Below are 18,827 nucleotides of genomic sequence, written 5' to 3' on the forward strand. Positions count from 1 at the left end.
CGCGGCCCCGTTCCCCATCACGCTGACGCTGACGCGCCGCGCACAGCATCGCGGAGGTTGGAGTGTCTGATCCGGTTGAATGAGAAGCGCGCGCATGAAAGAGGACTACAAATACCGGCGGCGTCTCGCGCTGTCCAAGGTGCTGAAGGTGCGCGTAAGATAAGAGGCTCAGTCTGAGACATCGCATAAATGTAGCCTCCAAATTGGTACAGCACATTTTTTTTATAGAACTAACACAATAAATAATATTGCTATAAAGTGACAAAATCTACAGGATATGACGCCTTCAGTAGTGTGTAAGAAGAGAGAGGGAAAACATTTATTAACCCCTGTTTAACCTTCAGGTGCATTTAGTTAATTAGTTCATTCTTCTTATCATTATTATTATTATTATTATGACTACTACTGCTACTATTAATATTAATAGTATTTCACTTTATTTACACAGCATTCAATCCGAAACTGTATCCTGTATCTATAAAGTAATAGGCATGGTTAATGTTATATGTTGTAATAAATAAATAAATAAATAAAAATAGGTAAAGATTTCTTCCATAGATATTTGCATAAAATGTTATTTCAATTTTAATGTTATTATTATTTTTTTTAATTTCAGGTATAATATTCGATCTTTTATTTAGTGTTCTTGCAATTATTTAAATATATTATATTAATAAGTGGAAGAGACAGGAGTGAGAGCTAGAGGTAGCCGAGCTGAAGATGTTGAGGTTCTCTTTTTGAGTGACAATATTGGACAGGATTAGGAAAGAGGACATCAGAGGGACAGCTCATGTTGGACGTTTGGGGGACAAAGTTAGGGAGGCCAGATTAAGATGGTTTGGACATGTTCAGAGGAGGGAGAGTGAGTATATTGGTAGGAGAATGTTGGACATGTTGCTGCCAGGCAGGAGGCAAAGAGGAGATATATGGATGTAATTAAAAAGGATATGAAGCTAGTGAGTGCAAGTGTTGAGGATGCAGAAGATAGGGATAGGTGGAGAGAGATGACTCGCTGTGGCGACCCCTGAAGGGAAAAGCCGAAAGAAGAAGAAGAAGAAGAAGAAGAAGAAGAAGAAGAAGAAGAAGAAGAAGAAGAAGAAGTGAAGTTGGCAAGTGAAGTTGGTGCTTTGCCATGATGCTCTCTCTGTATCCAGTTGGTTTGGACTGGTTAACTGGTTATTATCATTTTCCTGTTCATTTCTTTGTCTTGCCCTAAGGGTGTGCAAACTTTTGCATCCTTTAATTAACTACTTTATATGATAGATTAGAGTTGATATAGAGGATTATATATATTTTTTCTTTTTACTGAATCTCATATCCCATTATAAATGATGTACTTTTATATCATGTGTGTATGTTCCACAGGTGATATTCTTTAGCTATAAGAAAACGGCTTGTAAGGTCTTGCTCCATTCTATAATCCCAGACATACGGAGCTTCCAGATGGTGTTTTTCCCCAACTGTGAACAAAACAGAACCTCATCAACTCATTATTGTGCCACCTACAGTATGTGATCTCTACACCTCATACCACAATCAGGAACACACTGTGTGTGAAGCTCACTGAGACATGCTTGTCCTTCATGGCCTCTTCATCTCTCAGAAGCCAGAAAATGGAATTTGCACCTGTTTTGTTTTGTCCATACACTCTTATATGGCTTTAAGAATTTGTACTTATTCATAGAAATTGTAACTTTTTCATAGTAAGATCATCAACAGAGGAAAAAAAATCACACGTTTCACACTGAAAGCCAACAGAGTCCAACAGAAAAAAAATCACACGTTTCACACTGAAAGCCAACTTACGAGACATTTTCAATAGGTATAAACAAGCTAATTGTTTTCTGGCTGTCAGTCTGATAACAATTAGCTTGTTTATACCTATTGAAAATGTCTCGTAAGTTAATATTCGCTTGATAAAAATTTACTCATTGTACAGTTTGCTATTTTGAGGTAAACTTCTGTACTGTATTCATGACAGTAAGCTGGTTGATGTATTGCTGATAAAAGAGAACACAGACAAAGGGTCCAGGTGTGTTTTTTGCTGATGTGTAGCTTGAATGCATGCATGGGTGATGGAAATGACACCAATTAGATCTCCAGCTTACCACTTCTGAGGTATGTTGAATGCAGCAATAACCATATTATAGGACATTATCAGTGAGTATCAGTGCTTTCCGGGCCAGTTTTTCCCCATCTGTCTATCTGTCTATCTATATGTGCATCTAATATGAGCACAGCTCTCATAGAAAGTCATTACAGATGTGTATACACTGGTAGAAGATTAAAAGAAGAATCCTGTGCTTGCCATTTTTCCAATGCAAATAGTTTACCTTAAAAAAAACTTTAAAGGTGGGGTGTATGTTGTTTGAAAGCCAATATTGACATTTGAAATCACCAAAACAAACACGCCCTTAACCCAAATGGGTCCCACCCCTGTATCGATAGCTCCGCCCCACACATACATACGTAACCCAGGCAACTAATGGAAAGAAATGTGTCTTTATCATAGCTGAAGGGAAGAACAATACGATTGCAGATAAACAAACAAGCAAAAATGACACACAAGCATAATCATGTAAAGGACAAAGGCATATATTAGTTCTGTGTAACAAAGCAAAACCAACGTTACTCACCTATCGAGAAGGAAAAAAGCAACCTCTGCGACTTAAGTAATGTTGGCCGCATATTCACAGACGCAACTTTACTTAAGTCCCTCAGTGTCCCATCGCAGGCCTTCCTGCTCCTTCAGTTCTCTCCAGCGCTGGAAAGCTGATCCTATATTAACACGGGTCCTACTTCTTGCCTTATCGTAAGCCTTTCTTCACTTTCAACTTCTTGTTTTTATCCTCCATGTCAATGTTAAAACCGCTTTTTACTAATGTACTGAACACTCTCTCTGCCCATATTGAAAAGACACGCCCCTTTCTGCTCATTGGCTACACGTTAGTTTTGTTTTTGTTTTGTTTGGCGGCCCACCTCAATTTTCTGAAGCATTTCTCAAACAACGGAGACCCCACCTTTAAGTGGCAAATGTCTGAAACAACAGCTCTGATAACAGTCCTGCCTGCAAGTTTTATATTAGTATTCTTGTTGTGATAAGTTATTGTTTCTATAGTAACAGGTACAGCAACAGCAAAGCGACTTGCATGGTGGATCGGTCACATCATATAAGACCCATAATAAACAAGTTAATAAGATGAGTTAAGAATAATGACCTGTCTGTTTCAGGTCTGTTTCATTATTCTGTTTAAGAATAATGACCTGTCTGTTTCAAGAATAATGACCTGTCTGAACAATGACCTGTCTGTTTCAGGACATTCTCCTGTATAAGATGTGATGTTCTACTTTAATGCTGGCTGTATATAATCATACAAAGAAACAAGAATCTTACAAGAATCATACGAGAAATTTAAATTGTCTTGTATCTCAAGCTACAGCGATTTTTGATTGAATGCAACCGCTGCAACTTACATGATAAACAGGAAGTAGCGTGCGGCGACAGCATTAACTGCAAATGGACAAAAAGTATAACACTTTCTTCTTTAATAAATAGAAAAACAAGAACTAAAAAAATAAGCAACTTGGGGTGATAAAAGTAAATCCACTTCAAACTATTTTCCCAGAACCCTAAGTGTTCTATACCTTTAATTCTTTACATATTCCCATTTTAGATTTCCACAGCATACAGAGATGTGGTAGCCTAGTGGTTAGGGTGAATCCCAGGTCCACCAAGGTACCTAAGTGAGGCCCTTAACCCTCATATCTAAACATTAGATAAATATATGTTGCTCTTGATAAAAGTGTCTACCAAATACAATCACAATTTATTCTTTAACTCTTTTCCCCAGAGGCCTAAAAATGGAGATTGCTCCAATTTGGTTGTATCCGTGCTCAGTATTGAATGTCTTTGTCATGTCTCCGAGATCTTTATGAATTTGTAGTTTTTTTTATAAGTATTTCTGGTTTCATAGATCCTTTTTATAGTAAATTTCCACAAAAAATATAATATAATAATAATAATAATAATAATTTTCTGCCCACAATTTTTTTCTGTCTTCACATTAAATGGTGATATCAAACCCATTTCTGCTCTCGGGGATGCTTTTAAGCTATTAAGGTGTTATTTTCTATTCTGTTTAAGATTATCAGATGTAAAAACATCTCACTCCAAAGCCAAAAGAGTCCTGACTCATTTTATATCAGATTGCAGATTGGCAGTGATTAATTAATTCATTTGTTTATACCGAATGAAAATGTCCCCTAAGTGGATTTCCGTTTTTTTTTCCATAAAAGGAATTAAAACTAAAACGTTTAGTTAAAAAAAATCACACAAAGATTGTGAATGAATTTGTGATTGTTTTATTTCTTTGTGTGTGTGTGTGTGTGTGTGTCTTTCCTCACATTTTCTCATGTATCGCTGTTTTTCCACGCCCTCTCGCTCACTAGGGTTCCGCCATTGGTCAACCGGTCTGTCTATCATCAATGGCGCTGACAGAAAACAGCCAATCACATCCATAAAACTGCTAAGTTTATACAATTTTGTTAATTTTCGTTTTTGTGAAACAAATCAGTATAAACACGGACACACGAGACAACAGAAGTCGGTAATGTTTAAAAGCATTTTAATGACATCGCACATATTTAACAGAGAGGGGTAAAAGGTCTACAGGTGCAGTTTCATACAGTCGGACTATCATTAGGTTATTATACGCCTTCACCAGCGCCGACGCTGCAAAAGGATTTCATTCCTATTACGCTATTTCGGATTGTGCAGTAGATGATTTTTCTTCTTTTATTTTTTTTTTGTTTCTTCATTACATTACATACAGTGACAGAAGAATTCACACTATGTATCAAATAGCGATATAATGTAGGCAAAAGAAAAAAGAAAATCATAATAATGCGTAGTGCTATAGCCAACAAGCAAGCGACCGTATTATTTTGAGTAACTTTACCGTTTATTTATTCCAGTAAATAATGTTCGAGCTCCACTTTCCACTTAACATCGACGCTATAGTGTTTATAATACAGCTAGTTTTTCAATACTCTGTACTAGAATTATTTGAAACATATATTATGATGCAACTCAACAGAAGTGACAAAAACAACAAAACAAACGAAAAGAAAAAAGGACAGGAAGAAAAATGTTAAAAAAACAAACAAACAAAAAAAAAACGGGAGTATTTTGTTTCATATAGGATATAACAATCTTACAGGTAAAAAAAAAAAAAAAAGAAAAGAAAAGTTTTAATAAACGACACACGACAAGCAAATATTAATGGACCTTCATATTAGCGAGGAGTTCTATAGCTTTACAGCCTGGAATTGTTAAAAGGCAGATTTGGCCAACATGTTGAATATAGATAGAAGCGAATAGAGATTAGAGATGGTTCCTTCATATGGAAATGTCAGGTTCAGGATCCTGACTGGAATCACACAGTGGAATTGATTTCGTCAAACTTCACCTTCTTGCTTCCCGACAGCACAGAAAAGATGCAGCGCATCCCTCCGAGACAGCCTCACAAAATTGAGGAAAGCGTTTGTTCGTGTACTTTGTTGTTGTTGTTTTTTTTTGTTCATATTTTTTTTTATTTTTTTTTAATATCCAACCCATCTGAAAGACACGGTTAAGTAAAAGAGTGATATTCAGAACCTATAATTAAAAATCATAGCTTTAAAATTGAAATAGAAACAGAACAGAGTAAAAAGACACATCTGGTCCTGGTACATTTCCAAACCTGACTTTCACGACACACCCTTTGCTAAAAATCTTTCCTTTTTTTTTTTTTTTTTTTTGGACAATTTTTAAAAATCTTTTTTATCGTAACTTTGGAACCCGATCGGAGGGACTTCAGGCACAGAGTGTGGCGTATTCGCTCTTCGGCTTGCATGCTGGAATATCACGTGAGGTGAACAGATAGGAGAGAGAAAGAAAGTAAGGATGAAAGAGAAAGAAAGAAAGAAAGTAAGGGAAGAGATATAAAGATAAATTTGATGATTGAGAGGAACGGGATGTCTCTGCTGCTAGGGATACTGGCTTCTACTGCTTCTTTTTGCTGAAAAGACTGAAACGCTTCTCTTTGTCTTTCTCCTTGTCCTTTTCTCGCTTGCCCGGGCTCGACTCGGTTGTCAGGGTGACGGACGCAGGGAGTGTGTGGGCGCGGCTGGATGCGGGAGTGCTCTGGTTGCTAGGCGTAACATCAGACTTGTCTGAAGGAGAGGAGCCACTGACTGCGTTCTGAATAGCCTGCATCCATGTGTTCATCTCCTCCTGAAAGAAGGTAACAAAGGAGGACAAGGGTGAGAGATCACACACACACAAACAAGCACACACACACACACACTGTACACCAGACATTCAAAAAAACAGTTTCCTTCAACTGCTTGCACCTGGTTGACTGCATAAGCTACCATTTTGAAAAAAAAAAAGGGTTCTTTGGACACTTTATGGCTTTCACCATGGTTCATACTTTCAACCATCAGGAGCTGCTTTAGAACTCAGAAGATTTAAATGTTAAATAGAAACCTTTTGTTATTTTAAGTGTCTTTTTTTTTTTGTTTCTCAAAAGAATCACTTTCGATTCCCCAAAATAGTTAATTAGTGATAAAAACGTTAGTGATATAGTGAACAGGACACAATTACTGCCATCCACAGCATTAATAGAACTAGATCCAAACACCAGAAACACAATTCAGATGTAACGTAACCAAAATGCACAGTAAGACCAGGGATATAGTAATTAAACGCATAATACAGGTGCCTACAATCAGGTAACACTAACAAAGAGCATGAACCCAGAAAAAATGACACGAAAGCAGTGCTTATTGTGCTCAGAACCATGCCGTATGCTCAGACCGGGAAGTTGTGACAATTCCTAAACCTAATATTTCTATTTATTCTAATGAGATGAACAAAAATCTAATTATATTTATGCATATTCTGAGTTAGAGTGAACTAATATTTCCTAAATATTCCCTTGTATAAAACAAAATGAGATAATGTAAGTTGCTCTGGATAAGGACATCTGCCAAATGCTGGAAATGTAAGTTGTGATTGAGATTTTGGTATAATGTATTTTTTTCCAGGTGTCTGCCACAAGAAGGCACTGCTGAGCGATTTCTACACGTTTAAACCCCTTGTGAGCATTCAGAACGATGTCTTACATCATCTTTGGCTTGGAAGAGATACTCGTTTCCGTTTGTCACTCTGTAAAGAAGAAGAAAAAAGTAAAAGACGGTCATGACAAAATGCATTTTCATTTTTATGGCAAACATGATTATAATATTTTTTTTTAGTGTTATCACGTGATCACATGACTTGAGATCCAGCTCACCTCAGTTTGAAGACGTGTTTCTTCTTCTTGTAGTCGACTGCGACCTCACAGATGGCGTCCTTCAGGCTGACGGGGATCTCGTTATGGTACGGGATGCCCTGTCCGGCGTTCTTGTTGTCTTTGTAGAAGCCCATCTCTTGGTTGTTGATAACGCAGTACACATTATGCCAGGATCTGAGTGAGATATTTCAAAAGAATCAGCAACCAATCTGTTCCTCAAAACGTACAATCCTCAAAACATAACAGCGCTGTTGAATTCTCGATCCTGATTGGTCCGAAGGTCTTTTAACAAGCGTGCTGTGTTCGAACTTTCTCCTTTCTTTAGTAACAACTTGGGAGCTAAACTTTTCTGCTAGACACTCAATGTAAATATACATGTAAATATAATAAAATACATCTATTATGGAAGGAGTCTCCAGTGTCAGATATCATCAGATATCATAGTAACATGACTTAGCTATAACATGACATAGTAACATAACATGAAGTCAGGGAATGACAATATCAGGAAGTAACTTGTTTCTTTGATGTTCCACAGTATTTAAAGGTGAGGTGCACGATGTTTGAAAAGCCAGTGTTGACATTTGAAATCACCAAAACAAACACGCCCCTAACACAAATGGGTGTCACTCCTGTTTTGATAGCTCCGCCCCACACATACATACGTAACCCAGGCAACTATTATGGAGGAACCTCCTGGGGCAGCTGGCTGAGGGGGTATTTTTATCAATAAATGAACTCAATGAGTAATACTATGGTAATACAGATGTGTTTCTGTAGTACTGTGTGTTGTACCGTGAAAGGTTTAGATCCGTTTCACACGGAAGACGACGTTCAACACCTAGAACCCGAGGCAGAGGTAACAGCAGGTATGCGCCATGTCAGCGTTTCAATCGCTTTCTGCTAATGTCACACATGCACACTGAACACTCTCTCCGCCACATATTGACAAGACACGCCCCTTTCTGCTCATTGGCTACACGTTTGTTTTGTTTATCGGCCCGACTCAGTTTTCTGAAGCATTTCTCAAACATCGTGCACCCCACCTTTAATGTAATTATAAACGGATATAAAAAGTGTCATTCATTAATTAATACAAAGTAATTATGCACACGATTGGTGGTTATTTATTATTATTATATATATTATTATTAACACCCAAATGTGTCATTTTTTTTTTCCCTTACAGAAGACATGATGCAATTTCCAGCTGTACACGCCATCAGTGTTAGATTCATTGCTAGTTGCTATGGTTACCGGTTGAAAGGGGTTGATTTTAGATGATGGAGTTACCTGTTGGATGCCTTCTTATTGTGTCCCTCATACTCATGCTTGCGGTGTAGGAAGCCCTCCAGCTGGGCGGAGGGAGACTCTTGACTTTTGGCCGGCAGGGTGGACGATTGGCTGCCCTTAACGCGTCTGCTTGAGCTTGGCGACGGGATGGGGCTCGCCTCTTTAGAGCTCCTCTCAGGCACGCCGTTCACGATTTCTCCGTCCACTCCGTCCTGAGGTAAGACAGAGACATGGAGAGAGAAAGAGAGCGAGGGAAAAGTTTATATACTTTTCGTCATGATCAACCAGAAAAAACCTCCACATACATTCACAGCATCCATGTAGGCAAAAAAAAATAACAAAAACGAACTGCTTTTGGAAAATAACGTACATCATGTGAGCAAAAAGGAGCGCTGTGGTCTTTGGTATTGGTGTTATAGTGTGTTATGAACACTACTCACACCGCCTCGGACAAAACAACTTATAATGCTTATTAAAGATATAAATCTAAATGTAATGCATTCTTCTGAATAATTCTAAGTCTTATTCTAAGTATAATTCTAAGTCTTATAATGTCTTAGAAGGTATTATAACACGATGTGTGTGTGTGTGTGTGTGTGTGTGTGTGTGTGTGTGTGTGTGTGTGTGTGTGTGTGTGTGTTTTAGGATATAAGGTAACACACCCGTGGGGAATCCTGATCTGACGGCAGTCCGTTCTGAGCGATCTGCTCTCCTTCTCTGTGGAAAGATGAGAAAACTTTACTCAGAATTCTAAAAAAAAAAAGAAAAAAGAAAAAAAGAAATTGTTTTGTAGAGTAGGTGAGTGTGATTACCTCTGCTGTGCCTCGATCTCCAGCTCCGGCTCTGGGGTCGGGGGTTTTCTTCTTCTCTCCTCTTCTTCTTGCCTTCTTCTCACTTCCAGTAACTCCAACTGAGGGAGGAAGAAGGACGGGTCAACTGATTTCACTCACACACACACACACACACCCCCCACTCCAGGAGCCCTGCTCACTTCCCCTAGTCCTTTGTTCGGAGACAAATAATTTCTTTGTGCAATTTTAGTCAATGATTCATGACGTTTAACTTTTCTCTAGTTCGAAAAAATCTCTGACATTAAATACGCTTGTGATGGTAAAGCTGCTTATTACAGGAAAGGAAGTCCAGGCTATGAGGAAGGGTGTGTACTGTACTCATTTCTCTCACAGGTCACTTCTGCTTTCGAGTAAATGTTCCTCACTGAAAAAGACCGGAAGACGAATCACGGTCGTGTGTCTAAGCTCGGTATCGTCTGTAAAGGAGCGACTTTTCTTTAGCGCTCATGGAAGGAGTCTCCAGTGTCAGAGACAAAGCTATAAGAGGTATAAGAGGAACAGACGATTTCAGGAGATGCTGTTAAAGAAAAATAATCAGCTTCACGCATCGCAGAACACAGAGTACCTACAGTACCTATAACAGCACACTACTAAATAAATAAATAAATAAATAAATAAATAAATAAATAAACCAAAATAAAGCTATCAAAATGAAAATAAACAGATTTTTACAGAAGATGTCATAGAAGAATTTTAAAAGACAGTTATTATTGGCATTAGAATTAAAAATAATAATAATAAAAGTACAAAAAAAAAAAAAACTCAATGAAAACATACATACTGTATATACATATGTGTGTGTTTATTTAATTATTTATATAGTAGTGTGCTGTTATAGGTACATATAGGAGTATAAATGGCTTTTTTACACCTGGTCACTTCATGCGTTTTCTGTGATCTGATAGCTATCCGATGGTAAAAAGACCAGGTCTAAATGCCCTCTGAAATGTTTTTGAGACGGATATAAATCCGATGGTACAAACCCCTTCAGGAGGTGGTCTGGGACGCATTTCAGATGAAACTGGACAGGTGTAAATGAATGTGGTTGTTCAAGCCACATACGTCAGCGCTATACTCCTCCAAAACAGAAGTACGTCACTCGCAGGTGATCTTTCACCCAGGTGTCTCGTTGGGTCTTAAAATGAGCTGCTGCCGCCAGCGAAAATGCAGCAAACAGTAAACGCTGTTTTTTGTAGCATAACCGTCGTAATGGGTTTTTCCGTCTTCTTTTTGATTGCGTTCTGAAAACTGCATACACCAAAGTGTGTTGCATTACAATTACCCCGGAAATGAGGTCAAATATATTTGCATATTGGGCGGGAGTAGAAAGATCGGATCGATATCCGATTCGCCGAGACACGTTTATGTGGCCTAATGTAAATGGAACTGTTTTAACAAATCAGATAAAAACCAGGTGTAAAAAGGCCCTAAGACAAACAAATCTACACCAAATGTAAAAAAGTACAATACATACATCAAACTTTCAGCTTTGCTCAAATACCAGCATGTACAAATAGGTTCAAACTATTAACAATAAATAATTATCTTATAATGATGATATGAGGACATTACTACTACTACTACTACTACTACTAATAATAATAATAATAATAATAATAATAATAATAATAATAATAATAATAATAATAAAACCATTTGAGTGATTCAGTAAAGAACGAATGTTAATTCCTCCAGTTTGCTATAAGCTGTAAGTTACTTGAACTTATTTCTTCTCTTTTAGTTTAATTGTCAGAGGTTTTGGATACTGAAGTTTTTTGTCATTAAAGCCTAAATCCGTCGTCTTGAGCTTTCATTCCTTCTTCTTTCAACGTTAATGGTTAAATGTAAGACAGATGGATGTGACTGACAGGTGTGTAAGACAGATGGATGTGACTGACAGGTGTGTAAGACAGATGGATGTGACTGACAGGTGTGTAAGACAGATGGATGTGACTGACAGGTGTGTAAGACAGATGGATGTGACTGACAGGTGTGTAAGACAGATGGATGTGACTGACAGGTGTGTAAGACAGATGGATGTGACTGACAGGTGTGTAAGACAGATGGATGTGACTGACAGGTGTGTAAGACAGATGGATGTGACTGACAGGTGTGTAAGACAGATGGATGTGACTGACAGGTGTGTAAGACAGATGGATGTGACTGACAGGTGTGTAAGACAGATGGATGTGACTGACAGGTGTGTAAGACAGATGGATGTGACTGACAGGTGTGTAAGACAGATGGATGTGACTGACAGGTGTGTAAGACAGATGGATGTGACTGACAGTTGTGTAAGACAGATGGATGTGACTGACAGGTGTGTAAGACAGATGGATGTGACTGACAGGTGTGTAAGACAGATGGATGTGACATCATCTCTGCTGTACATTCTCACCCGCTAACACGACTAACACTAATGTGGTGCGTATCTCACCGTAGTCAGTCTCTCCAGCGCAGAGAAGCGTTCCTCCCAGGTAGCGGCTGACTTCTCGAACGCCTCGTGCCTCTTGATCAACTTCTCCACCTCGTCCACGCTCCGACCCACCTCCCTACTGGACAGGTACGGCTCCTGACCCAGCAACCACGCTTCAGCTACCCCCGCGTCCCGCGAAAACTGGTGCACTTCCAAAACTACACACACACACACACACACACACACACACACAAGGGCAAAGAAAAAGGAAAGTTAGTGGCAGGATGAATAAAAGTGAACACACACACCCACAAACACACATACACCCCCCCCCCCAACACACACACACGGGCAAAGTAAAAGGAAAGTTAGTCCCCCCCCACCCCCCCACCCCCACCCACCAAACCAACAAACACTCTTCAGAGATCAACTTCTGTGTTTCAGATCAGACCTGACTGAGGAACTGGACACAGAGATATTAAAACTGAAAGTAAAACAGAGTGTGAAATGTGATTATTATTATTATTATTATTATTATTTTTTATCATGATCTCTTCCATAAACAGCACATCTGGACAGATGAGAATACAGTTTTGTCAATCAGAGTTAGGGACACGCCTACTTTCTCAGAACAATGAACCACTTCGGGGAGAAAACTACAACATTGTGAGCTTATTGTATTTTACAAGGTGAAAGACAAACTCTTCCCAGAACGCTTTACTAATGATGTCACGGTTTTCTGAGGTGGAAAAGTTTACAGACTAAAAAAATTCTTATTTGAGAGATTAATACAGATGAACCTTAAATTTCTAAAAAAATTAGGCTTAGGGGTTAACAGAATGTTCTCTGAGTGTTACTTGAACGTTACTGTAGAATTTTCCCCATACTGGTGCTTTCATGTGATGTTTCTGATGCCCCTTTTCCACCGAGGCAGTTTGAGTGCTGGTTCGGAGCCTAATTTAGAACCAGTTCTTTCTTTCGACAGCCAAAGCACCGGCTCTGAACCAAGAAAAGTGGTTCTTAAGTAGCACCAAAACGTTGCTGGTCTAGACTAAAGAACCGCTTACGTCAGGGGCTGTGGGCGGGGCTGTGGGCGGGGCTACTGTTAGTGCATTTGATAATGTACCTTAAGTATACTAATGTTTAATACACTTTTACTTTACCGCAATATGATCAGTTATCAGCACACATGATAGTAAGTAGCTACATGCTAAGGCTAACTTTTTTCTGTGTTAATGATAAAATAACGTTATGTACTTTCTCGATTACAACCTCCGTTTATACAGATTACATGGAGCTGCACGTACACGTTGGATTCGCCACGTTTGGGTGTTAATGTAGGTTCACAAAGCCATGAGCATTAACAGTAAAGCAACATCCACCATTGTTGTTGATGTGTTTGTGTTTGCCGCTGCTGCGTTAAAGTTGCTGTGTAACGTGACACGTATACAGTGACGTCAGACTCGGCTCTGTGACGGCTCTCTAACCGGTGGAAAGGCAAACCGGTTCTTAGAAGGTTCGCCAGTGGAACCAACTTTGAACCAGCACCAGTGCTAGCTCTGAACCAGCACCCGGTTCTTTTTGGTGGAAAAGGGGCATTAGAGTTCTTTCAAGATTGCTCAGAAGGTTACATGAGAAACGTTGTAATAACGTTACTGAATTACCTGTTAGCTAGATTAAAACTATCTAATGCTTCCACAAGTTTTGTATATAAGCCTTTATCCAACGTCAAGCGATGGAGCAAAAAAAAAGTGGACTTACTCAGTCTCAGCCACTCCCATCTGTCTTCCCATTTGTCGATCATTTCTTTCCTCTTGTCGGTCAACTGTAGCAACTTTTCTTTAATCTGGACACCAAATGCAAATAAATAAACTATAATTTATTTGCCCTTGTAATGCTAAGATGTTTTCAGAACACTGATGTTCAGGTGGACATTTGGACTTGTCCCTCACCTCCTCTGATGCGTAGTGCTTGCGTGCCAACAGAGACTTGCCGAGCTCGATGCAGGCGGTGAAGCTGTCGTTACGAGCGTCGATCTCAGCCTTGATGCCCTGGTGATTGTTCATGAGCAGCTCCACAGATGACACGTCCCTGCAGAAAGCCAGTCCGCAGACATACGGTCAAATGAAATGAAACCTAGATAACCCAAGTAGTGTCTTTTCTGGTCGTAACCATAACGCTCTCAGAAGAAACGCGAGAGTTTTTCCTTCGTTCTCACCTGGGTTTCTCCTGGGCCTCGATGAGGCGGATCACGTCCTCCATCCAGAGCATGAGGTCACGTACCATGTTGAAAAAGCGGAACTTGTCTCCGGTGTCAAGCAGACGCGCCCTCCGCCCTTCGCAGGCTTCCAGAAGGTTCCGCCATGCATCTAGGACCTCGCTCTCTCTCCGCTGGATATCGTCAGCCTTATCGCCGGCGTACGCAGACTGCAAACGTGCCGCGTCTTCTTGCAGCTGCCTGACCTACACACACACACACACACACACTGTAATATCTATCTGGACCAGGGATCATGTTTAGAGATCAGTTTTATCTAAGTAAATATTAAATATTCGTATTTTATATGCTAAAAAAAAAATGACAAAAAGCTGGGACTTTACTGTAAGTTTTCACAAAAAAAAAAAAAAAAAAGATTTTTTCTATTTGAATTTTCCTACCAATACATTAAAAGTTCTTTCAAATTCATTCTATTAACTCTTTACAAACCTGCGTCCCCAGTGCTTGTATGTCGTGCTCGAAGGTGGTGTGCATCCTCTGGAGTGCTTCCACTGTGTTCTGGTCTCGCCCGAGCTCTTCTGGAAGCTTCTTGTGCTTGTCCAGAATGCGGCTCAGGATCTCTTTGACGTCGTGGTAGAACTTATGCAGCTCGTAGGAAGCCGCCAGGATCTGGGTGCGAGTGTCGATCAACTCCAAAAGATCCGCCCAGGCCTCGTTCAGCCCGTCCTTCCATTCGGCGACGGTGGCGGCGTCGGCATGACCTGCGTTGATGAGCTCGTCGGCCATCCGGTTTACGCCGTCAACGCGCTCCTGACCGATGTTACCGGTGTCGCGAGCGAACTCACGGAAACGCTCCTGCAGCATCTGAATAAAAAATAAAAACACATCTAAGTCTAAATGTAATTTTAGATTTTTTTCAGTGTTTGCTGCTGGAGAGATGTTTATTTTATAAGCCGACAATCTAAAGGGTCAGAAAACTTGATTCAGTTGCTCACGTGATCAATAAATCTCTCGGTGCAGTTATTTTGAGTAAGCATAATGGAAATGAAACCTGGCCACTACGGACGAGGCAAACGTCCAGCCAGACAGACAGAAAGAAGGAAATAGTTAAAGGTGGAATATAAATCATGTTTCCTGCATTCTTACAGTGACATGCTCATAGTCCTGGCCCAGTTCATGAGATCCTGCCACAACTTCTCTCTCAGCGATCCACTGCTCCAGATCATCCACCTCGCGGTTCAGCTGGAAGAGCCGGAACCGCTCGTCTAGTTTTCCTCTCCTCTCCTCTGAAAGGTCCTTCAGTCCTGCGTACAGCTTATCCACCTGTGACTGCCGCATGCCTATTCTCTCACTGCAGAGCGAACAGAAACACACAGGACGCATCAGTCACATTCAAATGAATCAAAACGAATCAGGGGAAAATGATTCATTTTTGAATGTGAGAGAATCTGAATCTGATTGGACTCATTAGGCAATAGTATATAATATATAATATATAAAATATAAAATAAACAAAATAAAAGCACATATATGGTAACACTCGAGCATAAACAATATTTTTGTAATATAAGATTTTTGTAAAAATAGAATTTTTTTTTTTTTTTTTTTTTTTTGCTTCAACCTGAGCTGCAAGCTGATTGGCTGGAGATAAAAACACACCTGACACACATCACTCTGCACTTAAAATATAAATAAAATATCTATAATATTGAAATTAAGATGTGCACACAGAATATGCGTAGACCTTTTCAGAAAACCGCTTAAAAAAAACAACTTTAGGTACTATTTAAAATAATAAAATAAATAACACCCAGTTCTCATTTTTAAAAGAAAAATATTTTGCTCTGTGAGTCAGATAACGTGTGTTAAAATGCTCTGATGAATCAGGATGAGGAAGGCTGGAGTGCTGAACTCTGTCGTACCTCTCGGGGTGATTGTCAGCCACCAGGCCGCGGCTGGTCTTGGAGAGCTGATGAACGGTCTCGGCGTAGTCCTCCACCGCCTGCTCGAGGATCTGGTGTTTCTTCAGCATGGCCACAGAGCTTTGCTCATCCTGAAAGAGAAACAAAACACAAGTGAGCAAAGAGCAATAAAAAACTAGAAGGAAAAGTGAATGGTGCTTGCACGTGGCAAATCTCGGCACTCGGTTGCTAGGGTGTTTTGGGTGTTACTTTTGGAGGCAAGTGGACAGAAAGCTAGGGTGCCAAAACATTTGGAGGCTAGTGGAGACAAGCATGTGACGTCATCTGAATACTCTTGAGGAAGTTTCCCTCATTGGGCTGAGTGTTTTGATATGCCGCATGTCTATGTTGTGCAAATTTATGCTTTTCATGTGACGAAGTAAGACATGGCCCACAATCCGATCGGTTGCCATGGTTTCCTTGGTAGTTGTGTGATATGCAGATAGTTACAGAAAACCAGCAACTCTTAAGCCATTAATTATAGATTAATTATAACAAAAACAAAAAAACTCGAACCAGCACTGTGCCACTAGCCCCGCCCACTTATTAACTTTCTCCAGCAGTTGTTTATCAATAACTATATCAGTATCGAACCCTGACATTAAACACCTTAGCTTTCTCTTCTGACATCATGTAAAGCTCCTGCTCGCTCATCCAGGCCTCCGCCTCAGCCGCGTCGAAGTAGTACTGCTGCGCCTGATGGGCCTCCTCCAGCCGCTCGTGCCTCTTCGCTGCCTCCTGGATGAGGAGGTTCCAGAGATCCTGCAGTTCAGCGAGACGCGTTCGGATGGAATCCACGCCTGGGGTGTCCACCGTCACGATGCTCTGGCTGCGCTCGAAGATGTCGTCACAGCGCGGCTGATGGCCCTGGATCTCCTTCTGCAGGGTCTGAATGAGAAAAAGCGTAATGTAGTGGAAGATTCTAACGTGTGTGTGTGTGTGTGTGTGTTTCAAAACATTTTAATGGCTCACCTGGTTCTTCTTGATTAACATCTGAACAGTCTGTAAGTTGTTGCCATGGTCAGTTGAAGTGGCGAGAGGCATCCTCTCCTCCACCCAGAGCTGGAAAAGGAAATGATGTCATTCAGGTGTCACACGCTCATTCACGCAACTTCAAATCTCGTGCAATTCGCTCAACTCACGATTTCATCCTCAACGTCACGGTTGAACTGGTGGATCTCCCTAGAAGCCATGAGGAACTTCTTCCTCTTCTCAAGAGGATCGAGCAGCTCCCGGAACTTCTTCTCCACCACCACGCGCCGCCCGTCTACCTCGTCCGTGTCCTTTCCCTCCTGCCGCAACACGTGGGCCTGCGACTGAAGTTCCTCCACCTCCCTCTGACGCACCTCCACCTGGTTCTCCAGCATCTGAGCAAGAAAACAAGCTTACTTTTATATTTCAGAGGCAAAGCAGTTATTCCTTAAATTCTCTCAACCTGCTGAGATGACTGATTATTACCGATAGTGTTACACTGCCAAAAGTTTGTACACCCTGGTTCAATATACACTTTCCATAATCTAATTTCATGAACACACAGAAATCTATCTAAAATGTTGGCTATTGAAAAAAAAAAAACGTTATCTTACAGAAAGTTTAATGATCCACAAGTGCAGTAAAACATCTCCTGATCTGTTTGCCGGAAAATTAAAAAATATTCTCATTAGATCGATTTTTCCATTTCTGTTGTTCACTGTTTTTTGTTTTAGTTTCATTAAATTGAAATGCTGTTATAGGTCTTTAAAAATAAATGAATTTGATTAATTCATTCATTCATTTTCTACCGTTTATCCGAACTACCTCGGGTCACGGGGAGCCTGTGCCTATCTCAGGCGTCATCGGGCATCAAGGCAGGAGACACCCTGGACGGAGTGCCAACCCATTGCAGGGCACACATTCACTCTTCACTCTCATTCACTCACACACTATGGACAATTTTCCAGAGATGCCAATCAACCTACCATGCATGTCTTTGGACCGGGGAGGAAACCGGAGTACCCGGAGGAAACCCCTGAGGCACGGGGAGAACATGCAAACTCCACACACACAAGGCGGAGTCGGGAATCAAACCCCCAACCCTGGAGGTGTGAGGCGAACGTGCTAACCACTAAGCCACCGTGCACCCCTATTCGATTCATATTAGTTTAATTAATTAGTGATTCAAACAGTGATTCATTTCAATCCTTATTATGTCTCGAATCTACTTTATGTAAAATGTTAATATATATTTTTTAAAACTGATTCACACTCAAATGTGTCCAGTCATCTTGGTTAAAAAATAAATAAATAAATAAATAAATAAATAATAACCTCATCATCTCCATTTCCTGCTGCTCGGCACCGCGTGACGTTTTCTCTAATGACGGGAAATCTGAGCCAGATCACGAAGAGCCTGACAATTATCTGATCAGTGGGTAAAAACTCAAACTGTGCAGAGTGACGGGTTTCGCAGACAGGCGACGATCCGAAAATGACGTGAGGACGTAGAAACTGTCACCAAAAATATTCCTAATGCATTTCAAGCTTATTAGATTTATTTTAGAAAGACTTATTTTCTTTTAACCCTTTTTTACCAGCACAAATGGACTTACTGGATATTTTAATGAATTATTTTATCACTGATCCAAAATGACTCAGGACTCATGAGTTTTAGTGGTTGATGATAAACACATTGACATTTTAGATGTTTATGAACAAGCACTTGGAGCATCTTAGAGAGTAAATATATCACCGGTTATACCAGTGATATCACTG

The 18,827-nt window shown here is 40.2% G+C and overlaps 1 protein-coding gene across 3 annotated transcripts in view; it reads right to left on the minus strand.

The window, feature by feature from the left end:
* Positions 1-4,608: 4,608 nt before the first annotated feature.
* sptbn1 (spectrin, beta, non-erythrocytic 1) overlaps positions 4,609-18,827 on the minus strand; it is an 87,445-nt gene continuing 73,226 nt past the window's right edge. For all 3 annotated transcript variants that reach the window (XM_060880920.1, XM_060882560.1, XM_060881744.1), the window contains 16 exons: positions 17,219-17,443; positions 17,049-17,138; positions 16,686-16,964; positions 16,038-16,168; positions 15,262-15,466; positions 14,605-14,979; positions 14,116-14,360; positions 13,850-13,988; positions 13,659-13,743; positions 11,919-12,115; positions 9,443-9,540; positions 9,293-9,347; positions 8,631-8,842; positions 7,338-7,511; positions 7,168-7,210; positions 4,609-6,274 (listed from right to left, as the gene is read on the minus strand). In XM_060880920.1, the coding sequence (XP_060736903.1) occupies positions 6,044-6,274; positions 7,168-7,210; positions 7,338-7,511; positions 8,631-8,842; positions 9,293-9,347; positions 9,443-9,540; positions 11,919-12,115; positions 13,659-13,743; positions 13,850-13,988; positions 14,116-14,360; positions 14,605-14,979; positions 15,262-15,466; positions 16,038-16,168; positions 16,686-16,964; positions 17,049-17,138; positions 17,219-17,443 (2,784 nt within the window). In that variant the 3' untranslated portion in view covers positions 4,609-6,043. The remainder of the gene's footprint in view (positions 6,275-7,167; positions 7,211-7,337; positions 7,512-8,630; positions 8,843-9,292; positions 9,348-9,442; positions 9,541-11,918; positions 12,116-13,658; positions 13,744-13,849; positions 13,989-14,115; positions 14,361-14,604; positions 14,980-15,261; positions 15,467-16,037; positions 16,169-16,685; positions 16,965-17,048; positions 17,139-17,218; positions 17,444-18,827) is intronic.

This window comes from Tachysurus vachellii, chromosome 1 (genome assembly GCF_030014155.1).
Source record: "Tachysurus vachellii isolate PV-2020 chromosome 1, HZAU_Pvac_v1, whole genome shotgun sequence".
NCBI lineage: Eukaryota > Metazoa > Chordata > Actinopteri > Siluriformes > Bagridae > Tachysurus > Tachysurus vachellii.